We start from the raw sequence: 21,022 nt of genomic DNA, 5'->3' as shown, positions 1-21,022 counted from the left end.
TCTTAAGAGGCCTGGGGAGTTTGTTCACCCCTCCCTCTCTCCAGCCAGTGTGTTGGATCACCCGGGCCCCTCCTCCCCGCACCATCCAATGGTTCCTTCCTATGCCTTCCCTGCCGAACACACCCACTTCCCAGCGCATGGTGTCGCCCTCCCTCCTGGCCGGTTGAGCACACACCTTCCCTTCCGCCCCTGCCCCGCCCCCTTCGCCCTGTGATTGGCTGCGGCGGGTGGCGCGAGCCGGCCAATCGGCGGCGGCCGCTCGCGGCCGTGTCGCTGGGCAGAACAAAACAAAAACAAACAGGGCAGCGCAGGGGGCAGCGCGAGGCCGGCGGCGGCTGTGGGGAGCGGAGCGGCGGGGACCGCTGCTGCCTACGGTAACGGGAGCCCCGCCCCCCCGCGCGCAGGGGGCTCCTCGCCCCTCCCCAGGAGCCTCCTCAGGCGGGAAATTCGTGGGATCCCCCCCGGGGGGGGAGGGTCTGGGCTCCACGACCCTCCTGGCCGGGGGGCGTGTGGGGTCCTTACCAGCTCTCCTCAGGGATGTGCCCCCCCGGGAGCCGGGCGCATCCTTGGTGTGCCCCCCCTCTTCGGGGTGAGGGGGTGGGGTCCCTGGGGGTGCCCCCCTCTGTGGGGTGGAGTCCTTGGGGGTGCCCCCCTCTGTGGGGTGAGGGGGTGGGGTCCTTGGTGGGGTTGGTGCCCCCCCTCTGCAGGGTGAGGGGATGGGATCCTTGGGGGTGCCCCCCTCTGTGGGGTGGAGTCCTTGGGGGTGCCCCCCTTTTGTGGGGTGAGGGGATGGGGTCCTTGGGGGTCCCCCCTCTGCGGGGTGGGGTCCTTGGGGGTGCCCCCCCTCTGTGGGGTGAGGGCGTGGGGTCCTTGGGGGTGTCCCCCCTCTGTGGGGTGGAGTCCTTGGGGGTGCCCCCCTTTTGTGGGGTGAGGGGATGGGATCCTTGGGGGTGCCCCCCCTCTGTGGGATGGAGTCCTTGGGGGTGCCCCCCTTTTGTGGGGTGAGGGGATGGGGTCCTTGGGGGTCCCCCCCTCTGCGGGGTGGGGTCCTTGGGGGTGCCCCCCCTCTGTGGGGTGAGGGCGTGGGGTCCTTGGGGGTGTCCCCCCTCTGTGGGGTGGAGTCCTTGGGGGTGCCCCCCTTTGCGGGGTGAGGGGATGGGGTCCTTGGTGGGGTTGGTGCCCCCCCCTGCAGGGAATGGGGGTGGGGGATTCTTCATGCCCCCTCTCCTCCCTACCCCCCAGCGGGGGCGGATGGTGGTGTGGGGTCTTTCCCCCTCCCTTCTTCCGTCCCCCAGTTAAAAGCCCCTTCTGCGGAGCAGCGCCTGGTCTTCAGCCTAAGGATGCCATCGCTGGCATTTGTGGGGAAGGGGTGACACTCTGGTCCCCAGTCTGGCTGGGTGAGGATACAGTGACAGCCGGGCTGTCCCCAAACAGCGCTAGGATTGAAGTGGTTATCGGGGAGGAGGGAGCCTGCTTTACTTCTGTATAGGAAAGCTGCCGGTTCCTACTTTTAGGGTGTTAGTACCTTGGCAAAAGGTTTATATTTTGACCCCCCACCAAGCTGTAAAGTCACTTTCTTTCTTGTAAAGCTGCACCTTTAAAAACAAAACTGACTTGCCACATCTGTATTAAAACCACTTCCGTTGTTATTTCTGATACTTTAAAGTGTGTGCTTTAAGACCTGTGTGTGGAGGTTTGGTGTATGTTTAATCTTTTCTGAATAATGTTTGAGGCTGTTTATACACTCATATAAAACTAGCACTGAGCATTTATATAGAGCATTCTGTGCTGTAAAAGAGTGTGTATATACATGTAAACATCAGATGGAAACTGATCCTTTTACAGTACCATGGTGAGCAGCACATGGCCACAAACAAATTCTGCTGTGATGCTGTTTTCACAAGTCCACAAACTGGAAATATGAACATTTCAGGCTGTAGATTGTCTTACTTGGCCTCTACTGAAAGGGAGAAAAATCATGGGAAGTTCAAGCCACATTTCTTTGCTTCTTTTTAAATGTGACTGCATCACAGTGGCTGAAGTTTTAAAAACATTGTATGGCATTAAGGATTAGAACCTTTACTTGAAGTTGGGTAAGGTGGAAATACAGTTCGAAAAGTGAATGCATGCTCAAAGATTTTTCAATCTAGAAATTTTTGGTTGAAGGTGATCATGAGATACTTACTTGACCATGAGTGTAGTGTAAATACCTACATATATAGAAATATCTCATTCAAACATGCAGGACTGAGAATGATCCAGAAAAGCTCCTTGTCCATCAGAAACCAGAGAAAGTAATGGAGTTGAGAAAAAAACTAAAAATCACACCTCTTTCCAAAACAAAGGCCCCAGGATCCTTTTTTGAATTTGCAGTATTTTACAATATTCTGCAAATTCTTTTATTTTATTCTCCCCCCCCCCCCCCCCGCTTATGTACACCTGTTATCTTGTCTACCCCCAGATAGTGAGCTCTCCAGAGCAGGGACTTCCGTGTTTTTTCATGTAGAGTCAAGCACAATGAATACTTGCTCTTTGATTGAAGTTCATTGTTCTGCCATAATATAAATAATAAAAAAACCCTTAACTAAACAATTGTCAGTTGCCTCTCCAAAAAGGTTTTACAAGCCCAGTTCTTAAAGAGTCCACCCGTGTATTGGCTGTCTGGCCCCAGGAAAGGAAACTGAAAGCAAGCCAGTTTGGTTTCACATACATCACACTGGCATTGAGGAAATCTGTGCCATTTGGCTCCAGGGTCCATGATTGGAGTACATACATTTTGTCTGAGTGTTGAGGCCTGGTTGGTGGAGTTTTGTTGTTGTTAAGGATAATTTGAGCTATTAAGTAATTTATCTTTGTTGATAATGGAAGTTACTCATATAACTGACAAAATGAGGTACCAAGCAGGTATCTGCTGATGTGTTGGATACTCCTTTGTTCTGTTGGAACAGACCGGTGCAGATGCTTCCTCAGTGTAGGACTCTTACCACAATAAGAAGCTGTAATGCTGTCTTCAGTAGTCTCTTAAGCCAGTGGTCCCCAACGCAGTGCCCACGGGCACCATGGCGCCCGCTGGGGCATTTATGTGTGCCCGTCAAAACATCTGAGCTGCTCCCCCCCGATGTGCGGCACATGCGTGGTGCTCGCCCTGGGCGCGTGGCGCATGGGCAGCCCCTGCCCCGGGCGCACAGCACATGCGTGGTGCTGGCTCAGGGCGTGTGGGCGGTCCCTGCCTCGGGAGCATGGCACATGCACGATGCCGGCACTGGGCTCAGGGCGCGTGAGCGGCCCCCACCCCCGGGCGCATGGCACATGCGTGGCCCCAACCCCGGAAGCGCGGCATGTGAGCGGCCCTGTCCCCAGACGCCCAGCACGTGAGCGGCCCTGCCCCTAGGCGCCCGGCAACCATGAAAGGTTGGGGACCACTGTCCTAAGCCTTGAGAATGTTTTGGGGGTAGCCTTCAAACATAAATTGATATCTTGAGATGTTAGTGTTTATTTTGCAGGATTAGCATGGTATCACTCTTAGGAGTATGAGTATGCAGAAGTAACCCTCTTGAACCATAAGTAATAGGTCTGGGGTTCTCAAACTTAATTGCACTGCAACCTCCTTCTGACAGCAAAAATTACTATATGACACCAGGAGGGAGAATGGAAGCTTGAGCCCTGGTGGGTGGGTCAAAGCCAGAGCCCAAGCTTTGCTGCTCAAGGTGTGTGTGTGGGGGGGGGGGGGAGTAGGAGGAGTCAAAGCCTCAGTGCTTCACCCCCAGACTTGGAGGCTGTGGCCTGAGCCATTGCTGCCTAGGACTGAAGTCTTCAGGCTTTGGCTCTGGACTTGGGCAAGTCTACAGCCAGCCTTGGTGACCCTATCATTAAAACTGCTGTAATAGGTCATGAATTTAGCACTTATGCAATGTTGAGATGCATTATTTTGACTCTGCACTACAGTCCTTGTCTCTGTAAAGGCTCCCTGAATGAGTGGTATGTCTGAGGTATGTCTACACTTGATTCCTCCTTCGAGGGAGGAATGCAAGTGTAGACATCCAAAATTGCAAGTGAAGCAGGGATTTAAAGAAACCTCATTTTTTGAGGAGTAAGGGTTATTTCGAGGGAAGGGTTTGCTCTCGAAATAACCCCGCGGGGACCGAGTTTGATGTCCCGAAATAGCGCTATTGCAGAAAAGCAGCAGTCTGCAATTATGCAAATGAAGCGCAGGATATTTAAATCCCTGCTTCATTTGCAATTTCGGATGTCTACATTTGCATTCCTCCCTTGAAGGAGGAATCAAGTGTAGACATACCCTGAGTGTTCGCAATTGAATGATCAGTGTGGTTTTTTGCTATCTTAAGTATGTTTACAGTAATTAATGTGATATTTTTTTCCAGTGTCATCTTTTTGTTGGGACCCTCTTTGTCTTATTAGTCATATCTGCTCAGTTTATTGGTCAAAACAAAGTATCATCATTGTAAAACCGGAAGCTGTGGAAATGGAACTTGGATTTCATTTAACATCAATTAAACTATTTATTTTTATTCCAGAGTATATTTTGTTACTGGGGATTACTCAAGGAGAGAAAAAATAAACTTTAAGAACCTGTTTGAGTTTGAATGCCAAAAATACTTACCAAAAAAAAAAAGTGTTTGTTAGATACATTTCCAGTCAATGGAGGACTCACATGACCTTATCAGTAAACTAGGGAAATACAGTGTAGGTGGGACTACTTTAAGGTGGGTGCGTAACTGCTCAGATAATCACTCTCAAAGAGTGCTTCACAGTCATGCTGGAAGGGCATAACAAGTGGAGTTCTGCAGGGATCAGTTTTGGGACTGCTTCTGTACAATATCTTCACTACTAATTTATATAATGGCATGGAGAGTATGCTTATAAATTATGGATGCAAAATCCCATTTATTTGGCTAACTGGCTAAAGAAGGGCGAGCAGCCCCCCTCATCCCGCTCACTGCTGGGCTGGAATGCCGTTCCTCCCACAGGCAGGGGCTTCTTCATCCCAGCCAGAGCAGCCTCTGCCTGTGACCCCCGGCCCATGACCCCCATTTTTGAAGTATGGATCCTTTTGGAAATCTTAGTCTTACTCTGTTGAGCCCCAAAGGTCTGCAGAGAACAGGTTGAGAACTGCGTGCCTAGTTGGTTGAACTCTGGACTGGGACTCAGGAGGGGGGTTCTGCCAGTGGCCTGCTGGGTGACATCTCTGTGTCTTAGTCACCCCATCTGTAAACAGAAGGAAAAAATACTGACCTCCTTTGTAAAGCACTTGGAGATTTGTTTAAATAACAGTTTTTAGTGTGTGTAGTTACAGGGTGCATAGTCAAACTCTAGGCTGTGAGGCACAAAAGATCTTATCTTGTGAATATGTGTGTGTAACTTTGAAAAGTTTTCTTAATATGTGACAAATCATTTTTCACTATATGATGCTTAGAAAATTAGTTTGAGCAAATCAGGAACACTTAATCTTTCCCTAGATTGCCTGTATTTATGATGCAATAATACCTATATGTTCTTTGTACAGAAGTAGCAGATGAATAATAAAGGTTTTTAGCTAATCCTATATGTGATGTTGTCTACTAGCATTGCAAAGTTTAAACCATACTGATTTTTTTAAAAAAACCAGCCTGGTTTAGAGAGGTAGTGAAAGTACTACTAAAATAAAAATATACAACAAATAGAAGAAGGGGAAAGTTGACAGTAACAAATATAAACCAGAAGATAAGAATAGTAGAATATTGATAAGGGATGCAAAGGGGGACACACAAAAATCTATGGCAAGCAGTGTTAAGTGCAATAACTTATATTACAGTGTATTTTGATTATATGAGGAACAAAAATAATCCTGATAATTGTCCATTAATACGTGGAAGTGCTATAATAATGGCAGACATATTTAATTAATATTGGTGTTCTGTATTTGGGGAGAAAACAGAAAATGCAGTCTCATCATGTGGTGATAATGCTTCCTATTCCACTAGTATCTCTGGACAAAAGCTACTAAAGTTAGACATTTGGAAATAAGAAGATCCAAATAACTTGCATCCCATAGTTTTAAGAGCTGGGTGAGGACAGTGTTCCCACTAATTCTTTATGTCCATTGTGGAATGAATTTTATGTGCACCAATGTAGAGATGATATGCAACACATCACCTCCATATTGATGCATATAACAAAATTCATTCCACACATGGATGATCAGTGGTGGGGTGGGGATGAGGGGTTTGGAGCATGGAAGGAGGCTCATGGGGGAATAAGGCCTGTGGTTGGAGGTGTAAACTCTGTGGTAGGGATAAAAATGAGATGACCGGGGGAGGAGGGAGAGAATCCAGGCTGGGGCCAAAGGGCTTGGAGAATGGGAGTGGATTCAAGGCAGGAAGTTGAGAAGGGCTTTGGGGTTTGGGCAGCAGTTAGGATTCAGGAGGGGCTCATGGACTGTGGGGTCTTGGATGGAGTTAGGGTCTTAGGATACAGGAGGGGGCTCAGGGTGGGGCCGGGGGTTGCGGTGGGGTGTGGTCACCTGGGGTATCTCCTGCTTGGTGGTAGTGAACAAGTGGCTCTGTGTAGCACATACTACCTTGCTCTCACCCAGGGTGCGTCTACAATACACTGTTATTTCGAGATAACTAGCGTTATTTTGAAATAACAATGTGAGTATCTTCACAGCCATTCCGTTATTTTGAAATAATTTCAAAATAATGGGCAGCTTATTCCAGAATCTGTAAATCTCATTCTACGAGGAATAATGCCTATTCTGAAATACCTATTTTGAAATAAGGCTTGTGTAAATGCTCCACTACTGCTGTTCCGAAATAGCCCCTCTCTAAGGCCATTCTAAGTTATTCCTCCCAAGTGCCTCCTGAGGCTCTAAGTCGAGATAGCATGTCTACATTAGGGAAGCCTGCCTCAGACTAATTTTGAGGCTTCCCAGCAGTGTAGACGTGCTATTTCGAAATAAGCTATTTTGGAATACCGTATATACTCGACTATAAGCCGAGTTTTTCAGCACAGTTTTTGTGCTGAAAAATGCCCCCCTCGGCTTATACTCGAGTCAGCATCTCGAGAACTGAGGCGGGCAAAGCCTCAGAGGCGCGGGACCCCCCCGCTGCTGCCGCTTCAATCTGGGTGCCTGTGGTCTGCTGGGGACCGTCCCCAGCAGACCACAGGCTCCCGGACTGAAGCCGCAGCCGCGGGGGTCCCGCGCCTCTGAGGCTTTGCTCTGGCAAAGCCTCAGAAGCGCGGGAACCGCCCGGTGCCCCTGGTCTGCTGGAGACGGTCTCCAGCAGACCAGGGGCACCGGAGCAGCTTTCGCCCCGACTTCCGGGGCTAGACCCGGTATCTATCTTCATTTTTTACATTTACCAGTAGCTGCCTCATTTCCTACCCTAGGCTTATACTCGAGTCAATACTTTCCCCCAGTTTTTGGGGGTAAAATTAGGTGCCTCGGCTTATATTCGGGTCGACTTATACTCGAGTATATACGGTAACTAATCTGGGAAAAGCTTATTTTGAAATAAGCATGCAGTTTAGATGTTGCCCCACAGGCACTGCCCCCCTGCAGCTCCCACTGGCCAGAAATCATGGCCAATGGGAACTGTAGGGGTAGAGCCTCCAAGGCAAGAGCACCATGGGGACAGAGTTTCCTGGCACTCATGGTGACATGGCTCTACCCAGCGGGGGAGGGAAGAAACAGCAGCTCAGAGCCATCTTCCTATTCCAACCAGGAAGGACTGGCGTAGAACACAAATGAGGCGTGGCAATGTTCCACGCTTTGCCTCATTTGCTTATTTTTTTGCAAAACGAGGGCAGTGCAATGTCCGGTATTTTCTGACTAAGCGCCTGGAAGCTTGGTGGGGGGAGTGGCTGGGAGGCGGGGTGCAATCAATACTGGGAGCCCTGGTTGCGTGTGAGGAGGAGGGGCAGCCCAGTCTGTGCTCCTGCGCGCTGGTCAAGCATGTGGTGGAGCTGCAGCCCGACTGACTTGCGCTTCGCCTCGATCGTGTGGGGGGCAGGAGCGCCCTGGGATCTGTACTGCCCGGGTCAGTCCTGCTCCCCGCTGGCTGATATGCTCTTCGCGCTCCCCCGCACTCCGGCCGGCCGGTTGGTTCTCCCCCGCTTCTCCCCCCGATCTTCCCCTCTGCACCTGCTGCCAGCCCTGCTTCCGGTGGCAGTTCTCCCCTCCTCTCCCGATTTCCCCTGGCCAGGCCTGCTGTATCCAACCCCTGCCCCCACTGCCAGCTCTACCTCCTGCCGGCTGGTTCCTCCTCCTGATCTTCCCTGGCCAGCCCCGCTGCACCCCCCGCCATCACTGCTTCCGGCGGCCAGTTCTCCCCTCCTCCTCCTGAGCTCTCTCGGCCAGCCCCACTCCGCCCAACCTCCTTCCCCCACCGACCAGCTCTGCTTCCTGTTGGCCCCCCCCCATCTCCTCCGGCCAGCCCCCGACCCTTCTCCCCCCCCCCCCCCCAGCTCTGCTTCCCAGCCTCCCCCCTTCCTCTCCCTCCTCCACCGCCCCTTCCCCGTGAAGTGTGTCTGGTATTTTTTTAAAGACTGCCTGGTAACCCTAGTGGGCACACATGTTATCAGTGTTTGTAGTCGGAGATGGTGCTCTGAACCTTAGGATCATGACTCTCCAAGGAAAGTTACAGACAGGTGTCCTTTCAGATTTCCTAAATGTAGATTTGTGGGAGGTGCTGTATGGAGAAACGTTTCTCCTCACTGGTATTTGCTATTTTTGTATAGTAAATGTTAAAATTACTTTTCCTCACTCTTGTGTTTTCTTTGTAGTCTCTTTTATTACTACATAATCATTCTATTTTCCTTTCCTTTTAAGGGAGAAGCACATCTGTAATGGAACATTCTATCAAGAAGAAGAAAATTAACCTCTTAAGCTAGTCAGACAGTCTTGATTTTCCCTTCCTGAGTGAGCTGTACAAGAGAACACTCTTAGCATAGTAAGAGTGCTTCAGAACACTTGACAAGTGAATGATTGAGGTAATGCTGAAAGACATATACATGAAGTGTTGGATAGCGTGGGGAAGAGGACACTGCCTTACTCAAGGTTAATTGTTTGCCAAATTTGGGTTTGATATGAGAAATTGAATTATATGCAGAAATCATTGTAAAAAAGGCAAATTTTGCACTTTCAACCACTGATTATTCATCATTGTAGTCAATAAGTCTGTACCAGGCAAGTGAACTGTAGGAGAAAAGTGGGGAGGGTAGATGTCTCCTCATGTCACAGACTTGCCATTCAACGATTAAGTGTTTGCAGGGCAGCAACAAATGGAAAGGAGAGAGGAGAAGAGCCATTGAAATCTCATGGGAGAAACAAACTTTAAAAAAACATCCACAAGACTACAAAGTGATTTGTGAAAACTTTGCAGGTAAAATTTTGTGTGATGAATGATACAGACTGTATGTCTTTGTGTACTGCCCACCTGATTCACTTGCATGTAGTAGTTTTACTGGCTGAAATCTTTCTAAAAAAGGGGGAGATGGATAATGCCATCTCTTTTAAAGTCTCAATATTCAGCTGTTTATAGAGCTGAATGAGAAGGGAGGAGAAAAAAATAACAGCAGTCTTTCTAGAAAGAGAGAACTTGTTTACCTTGGTCGCCAGCTGAGGGGATACACTCAAAGAGATGAGATCAGAGTACTCATGAGAAAATATACAGATAAGAGCTTCTGAGGTTGTGTAGAATCACTTTTATATGATCTATAGATCAGTGTTGAGGTGTAGGGGAAGCAACAAATTACCGTATATGGTGAGGACTTGCTGGACTCAATAGTTATAATTCTTTAATTCTAGTGGTAGAGTTGAAGCAGTACAACTCTCCTAATGAAGATGCATGTATGGAGTCATAAAGATGCTTTAAATCCCACATTTATAGCCCTATATGGGAAGGAGAATACAAGCAGTCCCCGGATTATGTACAAGATAGGGACTGTAGGTTTATTCTTAAGTTGAATCTGTATGTAAGTCGGAACTGGCGTCCAGATTCAGCCGCTGCTGAAACTGATCAGTTTCAACAGTGGCTGAATCTGGACGCCAGTTCTGACTTACATACAGATTCAACTTAAGAACCCCAGGCATCCCCAAGTCAGCTGCTGCTGAAACTGATCAGCGGCTGATTCCAGGAAGCCCAGGACAGGGGCTTCCTGTTGTCAGCCACTGGTCAGTTTCAGCAGCGGCTGACTTGGGGACGCCTGGGGCAGAGCAGCTGGGGTGCTGCTGGGTTGGTCCAGTAGCACTGCCGCTCCTCGGTGCTACTGGACCAACCCAGCAGCACCCAAGCTGCTCTGCCCCAGGCGTCCTGATTCAGCCGCTGCTGAAACTGACCAGCAGTGGCTGAATCAGGACGCCTGGGGCAGAGCAGCTGGGGTGCTGCCGGGTTGGTCCAGTAATGCCCAGAGCGGCGCTACGGCACCAACCGGCAGCGCCCCAGCTGCTGTACCACAGGCGTCCGGAGCAAAGCCGCGGAGCACGGGGGCAGCGGGATAGCCCAGACGCGCCATGGCTGTCCTGCTGCCCTCGGGCTCCGCGGCTTTGCTCTGCTTTGCTCCCCGTCTCCCTGGTCTGCAGACCAGGGAGACGGGGAGCAAAGCAGAGCAAAGCCAAGGAGCACGCGGGCAGCGGACAGCCCAGACGCGTCTGGGCTGTCCGCTGCCCGCGTGCTCCGCTGCTTTGCTTCCTCTCCCTGGTCTGCTGGAGACCAGGGAGATGGCCCCGTTCGTAACTGTGGATCTGACATAAGTCGGATCCGCGTAACTCGGGGACTGCCTGTACCTGTATTAGTATCAGTCACCTTTACATTGGTGTAACTGTGCCTTCACTAGACCTTTTACCAGTATAACCTTTACATAGACCAGTATGCTTTTTTTTAAACCAAAGCATACTGGTAAAACTTGGTGTCAGAGTTCTGCACTGTTATCTATCCTGTTCATAAGTGATGCTTTCTGTTAAATTTTCACCATCCCACGAACATTTTCACAAGTACGAGAACGTTAATGCTACTTAAAAAAATACCAGTTACTCCTAATGTTTGAATCGTAATGAAAATGAATGTTGACTTGGTGAAATACTCTTAATACACTAACTCGTTTAGACTAACTCCGTTCATTTGAAGAAGTGGGTTGTGCCCACGAAAGCTCATTACACCATCTGTGTTTTTTGTTAATTTCTAAGGTTTTGCAAGACTACTTTTTGTTTTTACAGTTACAGATTAACACGGCTACCCCTCTGAAAAATCCACTGGAAAAATCAAACCTATTTCTGTACTCAATGTAACTACATTTACTGTGGTTGTTTTTCTTTTTAGGTCTGAGAGGAAAGCATTAAGAAAGATTTCAGTCAGTTCACTTGAAGTGCAGTTAAACAACTATGGAAGTAGAAAATGAACAGATGTATAATGTTAATCCAACAGGTATATTATGTCTTATTTTTGTGTTTAAACTATAGTTTAGTTCACACTGAAATTTCTTTAATTTGTAAATTACATTGTGGTGGCTATTTAATGTATTTATTTTATTTTCTTCAAGTTTGTCATGAAGATCTTTAATCTATGTAGAAACAGTTCTAAATATCTAAAGAAATACATCAGGCAGCAAATTAAAAGTTGGAAGTTCCTTAGGAGTTTTTCTTTTTGTCTGTTTTTGTTTCCCACATCCCAAGTGGTTCCTTGATTAGAATACTAAATGATAGTGATTTTGAAGTCAGAATAGTCTGTTTGTAATTACCATCACAGCAACTAGTTATGATGTCACAAACACAGGAATGCCTTCAAGTTAAGAGTAAATAAACTCTTTAGGAGCAGAGAGTTTTGCTTCCATTTAACTGTCTCTAGGATTAAAAACTGAGGAAATGAATAATAAAAACATAAGAATGGCCATTCTGGGTCAGATCAGTTGTCCATTTATAACAGCCCTACTGGGTCAGACCTTATTTTGTTTAAGAGCCTTTGGTGAGGGAACTTGTCAAAACCTCCTGGAAATACAAGTACATTATATGCTCTGGAGCCTCCCTTTTTCATATGCATGTTGACCCCTCCCTCCCCCCAAAGAATTTCAGTATATTAAAAGCCCCGTGACCCATCTTTAACAAATTATATTTATTTATGTGTTTGATAGTTATAATCTTTCTGTTCATTTAGCCCAGTATTCTATCCTCTGACACTGGCCAGCGCCAGATGCTGCAAAGGGAGTTAACAGAACATGGCAGTTGTTGAGTAAGCCATTCCATCCCCTGTTGTGCACTCTTGGCTTTTCATAGGAGGTTTGGGGATACCCCGACATGAGTTTGAATCCCTGACCATTTTGGGATAAATCTGTTGGTGGCTCTGTCATCTGTTAACTTATCTAATTCTTTTGTGAATCTAGTTATACTTTTGGCCTTCACATCATCACCTGCAAATGAGTTCCACAGGTTGACAGTGTCGGGAATGAAGAAGTACTTCCTTTTTAAAATCCTCTTTACATTTTTTTTGGGTGAGCTCGGGTTCCTGTGTTTTGTGAAGGGGTAAATAACACTCCTTTAATCACTTTTTACCCCACCATTCATGATTTTATAATCCTTTGTCATATTCCCTTTCTAGCATCTCTTTTCCAAACTGAATAGTCCCAGTCTTTTTAAGTTCTCCTCATATTACTCATGAGGGAGTTTTCCCCCTAAAATTAAAAATGCTGGAAACAGTATTTTAAAATTCTGCATATTTTGTCAAACTAATACAATATAATTGTGATAAATTTCCAAAAATAACTTGAAACTTTTTAAAAACACCTCTGTCAATAAATATGTCTGTAACAGTACAGATAAAAAAGATGCACGAAATATTTTTGACAGACTTTTTTGCTCAATACTGTATATTAATACAGAACTTTGAGTAATAATTCATTTTAACTACAGGTTAAACCTCTTTAGTCCAGAACACTTTGGTCCGGAAAGATCTGTTGTCCAGAATGATTTTAGTTTGCTGAATATCCACTTTTTTCATGGGTGTAGGCCAAGGTCCCCATGGTCCCATAGAGTTGGTTTACAGCCACCAGTCCTAGCTGTCAGTGTTCTGTGCTGTTACTTAGCTGTAATCTACCCCTAAATGTACTCTATCAGCCCAGTAAGCCGTGGAAGTATTGGCAATGCTGCTAGACAATATGACTTCCCATGGTCCAGAAAATTCTCTGGTTCAGAACTGGTCAGGTCCCGAGGATGCTGACTAGAGATGTTCAACCTATACGATACGGAAATATTTCCTGCAGTCCTCAGAAGCAATGTAAAGGCTTGGGGGAGTCACAGGTAATGGAGTAGCTGGGGGACAGGGAAGTAATTGCTGGGAGGGAGCCTGGGAGTGAATCTACAGGGGTGCTGAGTGGGTGGGAGTGAGAAGTATGGAACAGGTTATTGGCGGGAGGATTGTTAGGGAGTTAGTCTTCCACATGATGACACTGGCTGAAGCATAACCCCTCCCATTTTGTCAAAGCACATGTGCTTCTGTTCCCCGTGTGGCCCAGTACCTCCCCCCAGTAGCTCCTTTGCCCTCTCCCCAGTCTGTTCTCCCCACCCCTGCCACTCCCATGTCATCCTCCCCTTTGGGTGGCTGCTCTGGCTTATGAGCTGGCTATTCTCTTCTAATGCCACAGCGTCCCCTGGTGGATGAAAGGTGTAATTGAAGTGACTGTGCCAACGTATTTCAGTAAGGGGATCTGCAGGAGACATGAATTCTGCGTGTGCAGTGGCACAGAATTCTCCCAGAAGCAGTTCCATGCCCTTATAACTTTGTTGCCTTTCTCTGTACCTCTTCCGTTTCTAATATATCTTTATTTGAGATGGGACTACCAGAACTGCACACAATACTCAAAGTGTGGGCATGCCATAGATTTATATTGTGACAATTATATTTATGTCTTCTTATCTTTCCCTTTCCTAGTGGTTCCTAAAATTGTTAGCTTTTGACTGCCACTAATTAGTTGTTTTCAGTGAACTATATATAATCACTCCAGGATCTTTGAGTGGTAACAGCAGATTTAGACCCCTTCAGATTTAGACCCCTTCTTTATATATATAGATACAGAGGCAGCAGCATGGGGCTATAGCTGGTGTGCAGTGGGAGTTTGCTTAAAAGCCAGTTCCTGGTATGCACCGGCTCCTGGGGAGCTGGCTCCTGTACCACTCTGTGGTTGCGTGTAACTGTGTAACCACTGAAATTTTCAGAGGTTACATGCTTACCAAATTACTTGTTTTTTAATATCCCTATTAAGTATGTAATATTTTAGCATTGTAATGGTGTGCTGGCCCTTTGAGGTATAGGAGTCCACATTACTGATCTAGAGACTGAAACTAGAGTTGCATGACTAGGGTTGACTCTGGCTTCGTGCTTACCATGCTTCCTGGTATGGGACACCACTAAGAGTGCCAATCTCGGATTATATTGCCAAAATACAGGGCATGTACCCCAGACAGGTGGCCTATTCTGTCAACAAGCAAGTAACAATTGTATGGTTTCAAAATACTGTATTAGTTATGTAGCCACAGACCATCCTCTACAGACACGCTAGCTCCTCATGCACCATCCAGACACACCAAACTTTTGTGATAAATGACCTTTAAAAAGAGAAATTGCATATGTTAGAATCTTCCAACTCTAAAGAAGCAAGCAAACACCACAGGTCAACATGTACTTTCAGGATCTCTCTAAATACCATGCTGCAGCCATCCTTAGTAACCTAACTGAAGATTTAGTAATATAAAATAGAGTTACTAAATGGTTATAGTGAATCATATATATTATAGTTGATTTCAGAATTTGTAGATCCGGATAATATGAATTATGTTTAATATGCCCGTTTCTTGTAAGTCTTTCTGATGCCTCCCAAATATTGGGATCCTCCCTGATACAGAGGCAGCAAGGCAGGGCAGAAATGCGAGTAGTTGAGATTAACTGATAAGCCCAGGTTTATCGGTGAATTGTATACTCAACTACTCATTTACATCCCTACTGATCAGTTGACATTTGGTGAGTGAGTTGCCTAGGAGGAGAAAGGGATAACATGTTATCTGCTTAAGTAAAGGGTTTTTGCTTTGGGGCAAGGGAGGCTTGTTATCATACTTCTCTGATATATTTTAGAATATATTTTTCTAGCACAAACTTTTCTTTAAAAGGAAAAACAAAGTACATAGTTTGTGGTCCTAAATCATTGCTTCATCAGCTTCTGATCAGTATTTAAAATTCCTCTATTTAGGGGAATTCTGACTGCTGATTTAGGAGATAACTTTCATTCTGGTACAGTGTTCTGCTAATGTTAGTTGTTATAATGCATATTGCACTGACAGTTCTGTTTTGTTTCTTAAATGAGAGATGAGTGGGCAGAGGAATGTTAACCATGAATTAAGAGCTCATATACACGTACTTGGAATTCTATTTTAAAAACTAAAGTCTGAGTGTACAAGCCTTATTGGGTGTGGCTCTTACTCAAGAGTAGTTCCTTTTATTGCAATGAGACTATACATAGGTGTAACCATTGTGTCTGAGAGTGTTTGGAGAACGAGGCCAATAAAGTATAGCAAAACATTTTCTATTTGATGGCATCACATCTAGGTAAGGATTCCAATTAAAAAAAAAAAAGTTGCTAGTGACAGGTTAGGTCATAGAGATCCCCTTAAAACTGTCAGTTGATGGACTGATCAGAACACTGAGCCCGTCTAGCTGCCCTCTGGGGCACCCACCACCCTGTCATGCTGAGCCAGAGGTTATAGTCTCCCACAGCAAGGCACAGAGTTGGGGTTACAGCCCTCAGGAGAGTAATACAGATACTGAGAACAACTCAGTTCTGGGAAGGCTCAGGCACAAGGACTTAACACAGCACCTTAGCACACAGCCCCAGCGGGATCAAAACCCCCAGATAAATCCATCTTAATCTGTATAAAAGTTTTACACAGAGAAAGCTAATGAAGTTTGCTTCCTTTATCACTGCTGTTGTCCTCCCCCCACCTCCCAGGTAACAATTATTTACACTGGATTCAATAAGAAACAAAAGTGATTTTATTAAGCATAGAAAGTAGGATTTAAGTGGTTGCAAGCAGTAATCTTTTCCATCCACATGTGGATTTTTCCATCCATGTGCAGAATAAATGTTTGTGTGCAGAGGTATGTGCGAATGTGCACCACCAGTAGAAACAGAAAACCTAGTTGTGGGTGCTTTGCTAGTCAGCTGAGCAGCATTTGAATCTCTCCTGAGCACAGCTTACAAGGGACACTGGTTGCAAGTAATAACAGACAGATCAAAGTAATGTACTAATCTAAAATAAAACAAAACACACCAACTAAGCCTAATACACTAAGAAGTTGTTACAAATCATAATTTATCATCTTAGTTCTAATTTCAGGTATAGTTTGTCACAGACCGGAGTTGATCTTTTTTTCTGACCTGGGTCTAGCAGATTCTCTCCACCCCTGTCCTTAGAATTATTTTTATTTTGAGGTCTTTTCATGTATAATCTTGGGATGGGGAGCCATCTGTGAAGCTAGCTGAAAGCAATCGTTTGCTTTCCATTTTTAAATGGAATTTCCCCAGGGAGGGGAATCTTTGTTCAATTCCTCCCACCACTGTAGAAAAGTTCAAAATTCAAGATGGATTCCAGCATCAGGTGGCATGGTCACATGTCTGTAGAACCAACTATACTTTAGGCTTACAGGAAAAACAAGGCAGTTTACAGATCATTGTCTTGATCACCAGGCTGGTAAGTTCCTTAAGTACCACTAATGGCTTTCACTAGAAGAACTAGATTAATAAACAGGTTTACACTTGGTATTTCACATACAGTAATGATACATGCACACAAAAAGAATATACACGTTCAGTGGATTACAAGCTTTTCAGTGACCGGATATATGCCACATTTTACATAAAGCATATTTGACTGATGCATATTCATATTCAAAAACATATTTCCATAAAAATGAAGGCACAGCATCACCATGTTACCACCAGCTTGTAAGTCAGTTCTTCATTGGTGGCAAGCTGTGAATCTGAGTGCATACTCTTGCAATTTATTATCTCTTCTTTCTATTCCAACTAGTGGTGCGCTATGAATTTTACTAAATTACAATGGATATGTTTTAATAATTCAAGAGACATTGCAAATCAAAGTAACTCCATGCTTGTTTACAGAGCCACCTTATTTGGTTTGTTTATTTGTAAATTTTCATTCAATTGCTCTTCACCTACCTACCCATACATGGTCTTTAACATGTAGCCTTTGCAGAGAAACAAGGGGAAACTTTATTTCCTATTACGCCACTGCACAGGCAATGGAAAAGCAACAAATAGGTCTTAAATAGTTGGAATGCAGTCAGGTACTTTGGTTCAGCAACCTTACATCTAATATCTTTATATTTGCAGGCTTCCATTTTAAATGTAGTTTTTTAAAAAAACCATAGTGGATATTTGGTATGGCTTTTATAATAACTGCTTAAAGCAGTAACTAGATTTTTTTTTCTCTGTCTTTTTCTCTTTTGAGAATTTGATCATCTAAGTGATACTCCATTTTCTGGTGATGAAGAAAATGGTGGAAATGAGGAAGTAAAGACTGAAATCAATGGAAATTGGATACCTGCATCTTCAGTTATTGAAGCTAAAATTAATGCTAGAGCAAAGAGACGGTTAAGGAAAAATTCTTCTCGAGATTCTGGGAGAGGAGACTCTGTTAGTGATAATGGAGAGGCACTGAAAAGTGGAGTCACTGCACCAACTAGCCCAAAGGGAAAATTTCTGGACAGACGATCCCGGTCTGGAAAGGGAAGGGGACTACCCAAGAAAGGTTGGTGTGGTCTACTATGAAAGGTCTTTACTTATGGGCTTTTGTCTAAACCGGTAGTTCCCAACCGCCTGTCTGCAGACCACTGGCTGCCAGGCCATGCCTATGGCATGTAGACACACGCTTTCCCTGCCAGTTCCACTCCTGGGATCAAGACAACACCGGGCCCCGGGGGCTGTCCCACCCCAAGCAGCGCTGGCTTCTCCAGGCTGCAGGTGGTGCTGTAGATAGCCCAAGGCAGCGCTGTGGCTAGAGCAGAACCCCAGTGACATCCGGCTCCTTGCCTGCTCTTCCCTCCCCCTCTTCCAACTGGCAAGCATGGGGCCGGGATCCCACTGGTGCAGAAGGAAGGTGCTGCGGCCTCCAGGGAGCTGCTGTTCATGGGAAGTGGAGGAGGTAGCCGCCCCTGAGCTGCCCAGGGCAGGAAGGGGAGGCTGGGCACTGGCTGGCAGGGAGTAGGGAACAGAGCAGTGGTTGGGAGGAGCTTTGCTCATGTGTGTTATCGCACTCCCCAGCTTTGGGTTGCTGATGGCGCGGAGTGGGCCAGGAACACGGCCTGAGCAGTGTGTGCTGCCTGAGTGGCAGCCATGGGGGGGGAGGGCCTGCCCAGATAGTGTGTCCGATGGGCGCCCAGGAGATGGAGGTGGGAGAAGGTGCTGAGGCCTAGCTTGTTTGGGGCTGGCAAAGCACAACCCTCCCCCTCCCCCCCCCCAAGAAATGCTTGCGTGTCTGAGAAAACAGTGCACAGGCTCGCGCTAGCCCTTTCGGCAGCTTCCCCGGAGACTGTGGGAAGTGGTGCCAGGTTGGCTTGAGGGGAAGCTGCCGGGCCCAGAGATGACCGATCCCGACGTGGAACTGTGGGAGGAGTTTTGGTGAACAGTAAATTTCCTGCCAAATACATTGCTCGGCGGGTGCCCAGACCTGTCACAAATGTTTGAGCGAATTCGGCTAATAGTTTCTGCCTGGAAACAAACAAACCAGTCAACCCTAAAAACAAAAAGTTTGGCCGTGTTAAAATGATTCAGGTTTGGAAGAGTCGAAACGAACTATTTTGACATCTTCAGTTTTAGTCAGTATCGTCTGTAGATATCTGCAAACTCTGATCCCTTACAACGACATGTGTGCATACAGATGTGATATAAAATAACACGTGACCTCTTAAAATTAATTACCCAAATGAATATGCAAATGTTACTGGTCCACCAAAAGTTTTATGAACGGGTTTGCTGATCTGCAGTTTTAAAAAAGGTTGGGAGCCACTGGTTTAAAGACATGTTTTTCTGTTTGGATTCTTTTCTCCCTGAACAACATTCTGTCTCTTCACCATTTCAGTAGTACTTTTTATAATGGTTTTTTATGGGGATGGCCACAGTCTTCAGTAGTGGATTATGGTATGCACGCACACATGCATTTTTCATTATGCCAAGCACAATCGACTTTTCTTTAGGATGCTTTTTTATATCATGTACAGTACAATCTACAGATCATGAGGCTTATGATGGAGTTTTCTGTCAGGGATACTCCCTTTAATTTAAAGCACAATTATTTCAACCTTCAACACTTTTAAAGCTGCCCCATGTTGCTTACGCTTTCCTGACTCAATAGATCAAAGCCCAAATTGCTGAGAGTGGAAAGGATATTATGCAAGTACTTCTGCATATGCCAGAAAATCTGAAGCTTTCACACATGTGCCTAAATGAAACATGATAGAATGGAGATATTTTGAGCTCCGCCTAGCATTTACCATACCTTTTTCATTTTTGCATGTTTGGTCAGGTGGTGCAGGTGGCAAAGGTGTTTGGGGTACACCTGGGCAAGTGTATGATGTGGAGGAAGTGGATATTAAAGATCCCAATTACGATGATGACCAGGTAAGCAAGTGTTTTGCCTTATACAGTGTGAGTCTGAGATGGAAATGGCCTTTTTATTCATAGTAATTGGTGTGATGTTTATTAAGACCGGATCCTAAAGATGTTAAACATCTGGCCCTTAAAAAAAATGCATGCTTACTTTTAAGCACATGAGCAGGCCCATTAACTAGTAAGGAGGTTATAGGAACCTGCTCTGAGGTCAGGCCCGTATGCAGGAATTTCTGTGGGGGGTGCTTTTTTTGTAAATATGGACCGCAAGGGTGCAAACGCACCCCTCATAGTCCCCCCAGTAAGTGTGTTTCGGCTGGCCAGGTGAAGGCTGGGATTGATTTTTTTTTTTTCCCCCGACCCTTCTCCAGGCCTGGGCTGGCCCCAGGAGTGGAGGAATCAGCCCCAGCCTTCCCCTGGTCAGACAGACCATGCTTACTTGGAGGATCCCTCTGCGTACAGGCCTGCATTAACTGGTAGAAAGGCTGTTGGAGTCATTGCATATTGTTAAGAATAATTAAATTACATGGCAAACCAGAAACACTTAATTGGAAAAAATGAATGTGACAACATAAATGGATAAGTGGGGGTTTTTTTTTCATCAGAATGGGTGGTTTGTGCATAAGAATTTTCTTTTTAGCATGATTTTTAAAGAGCCGTGGGAATAAAATCATTAGTTTGAGCCAACTTAATACTGGAAGGAACAATGCAGGTGTAAATTTCCAACAGAAATGCTGCTATACTGTTGTCTCGGTATGACATAAACATACAAATGTTACTTTACTGCTCTTGAGCTTCCCTGGACTAGAGGCTGCCAGTTGTGCTCTTTTGTGGTGAGATCAAAAGAGAGGTTAATTCACGTATGGTCCACTTCCAAAAATGTTCATTTATTTTTGAAGTACTTAACTTAAGGCTGCTTGGGAAGAAGAAAAATAGGTTGCTGCTTTATCGGGGAGGGGAGGGTAACTTGTCGGGGAAGATGCACAAAGTCTGGTCTAAACTTAAGAGTTATGCTGCACATTTTTGTTATCCTGCAGAGCTAGATAAGAATTTGTCACCTTCCCTTCCATGTATGATACACACACACTATTTCTAACAGTATCGTGCCAGAAGAATCCTAGGTGCTTACAGTATTGGAAGTTATAATGTTGTACTCAATACCATTTCTCTCTCTTTCTCTCTCACTCGCACACACTCGCACGCACGCACACACATACACAATGTATTGGAAGTTATAATGTTACTTACTAGCAAATTAAGTTTTTATATTTTTGGGAAATGTTGACTTTGGTCTTTGCTTAAAACTAATGAATTTGTAATGAGTATATGGAAAGGCACAATGCATCTATTGCTGATT

General features: G+C 45.7%; 1 protein-coding gene across 4 annotated transcripts in view; it reads left to right on the top strand.

Annotated features, from left to right (window-relative positions):
• The first annotated feature begins 218 nt into the window (after positions 1 to 218).
• PDCD4 (programmed cell death 4) overlaps positions 219 to 21,022 on the top strand; it is a 34,033-nt gene continuing 13,229 nt past the window's right edge. The window contains exons 1-6 of one of the 4 annotated variants that reach the window (XM_075935482.1): positions 219 to 374; positions 8,831 to 8,991; positions 9,277 to 9,383; positions 11,319 to 11,423; positions 17,510 to 17,809; positions 19,583 to 19,677. In XM_075935482.1, the coding sequence (XP_075791597.1) occupies positions 11,381 to 11,423; positions 17,510 to 17,809; positions 19,583 to 19,677 (438 nt within the window). In that variant the 5' untranslated portion in view covers positions 219 to 374; positions 8,831 to 8,991; positions 9,277 to 9,383; positions 11,319 to 11,380. Of the gene's footprint in view, positions 375 to 8,830; positions 9,059 to 9,271; positions 9,384 to 11,318; positions 11,424 to 17,509; positions 17,810 to 19,582; positions 19,678 to 21,022 lie in introns of all 4 variants that reach the window. The other 3 variants (XM_075935480.1, XM_075935481.1, XM_075935484.1) reach the window with 3 other exon arrangements.

Source organism: Pelodiscus sinensis, chromosome 8 (assembly GCF_049634645.1).
Source record: "Pelodiscus sinensis isolate JC-2024 chromosome 8, ASM4963464v1, whole genome shotgun sequence".
NCBI lineage: Eukaryota > Metazoa > Chordata > Testudines > Trionychidae > Pelodiscus > Pelodiscus sinensis.
This window is presented reverse-complemented; position numbering and strand designations above follow the sequence as displayed.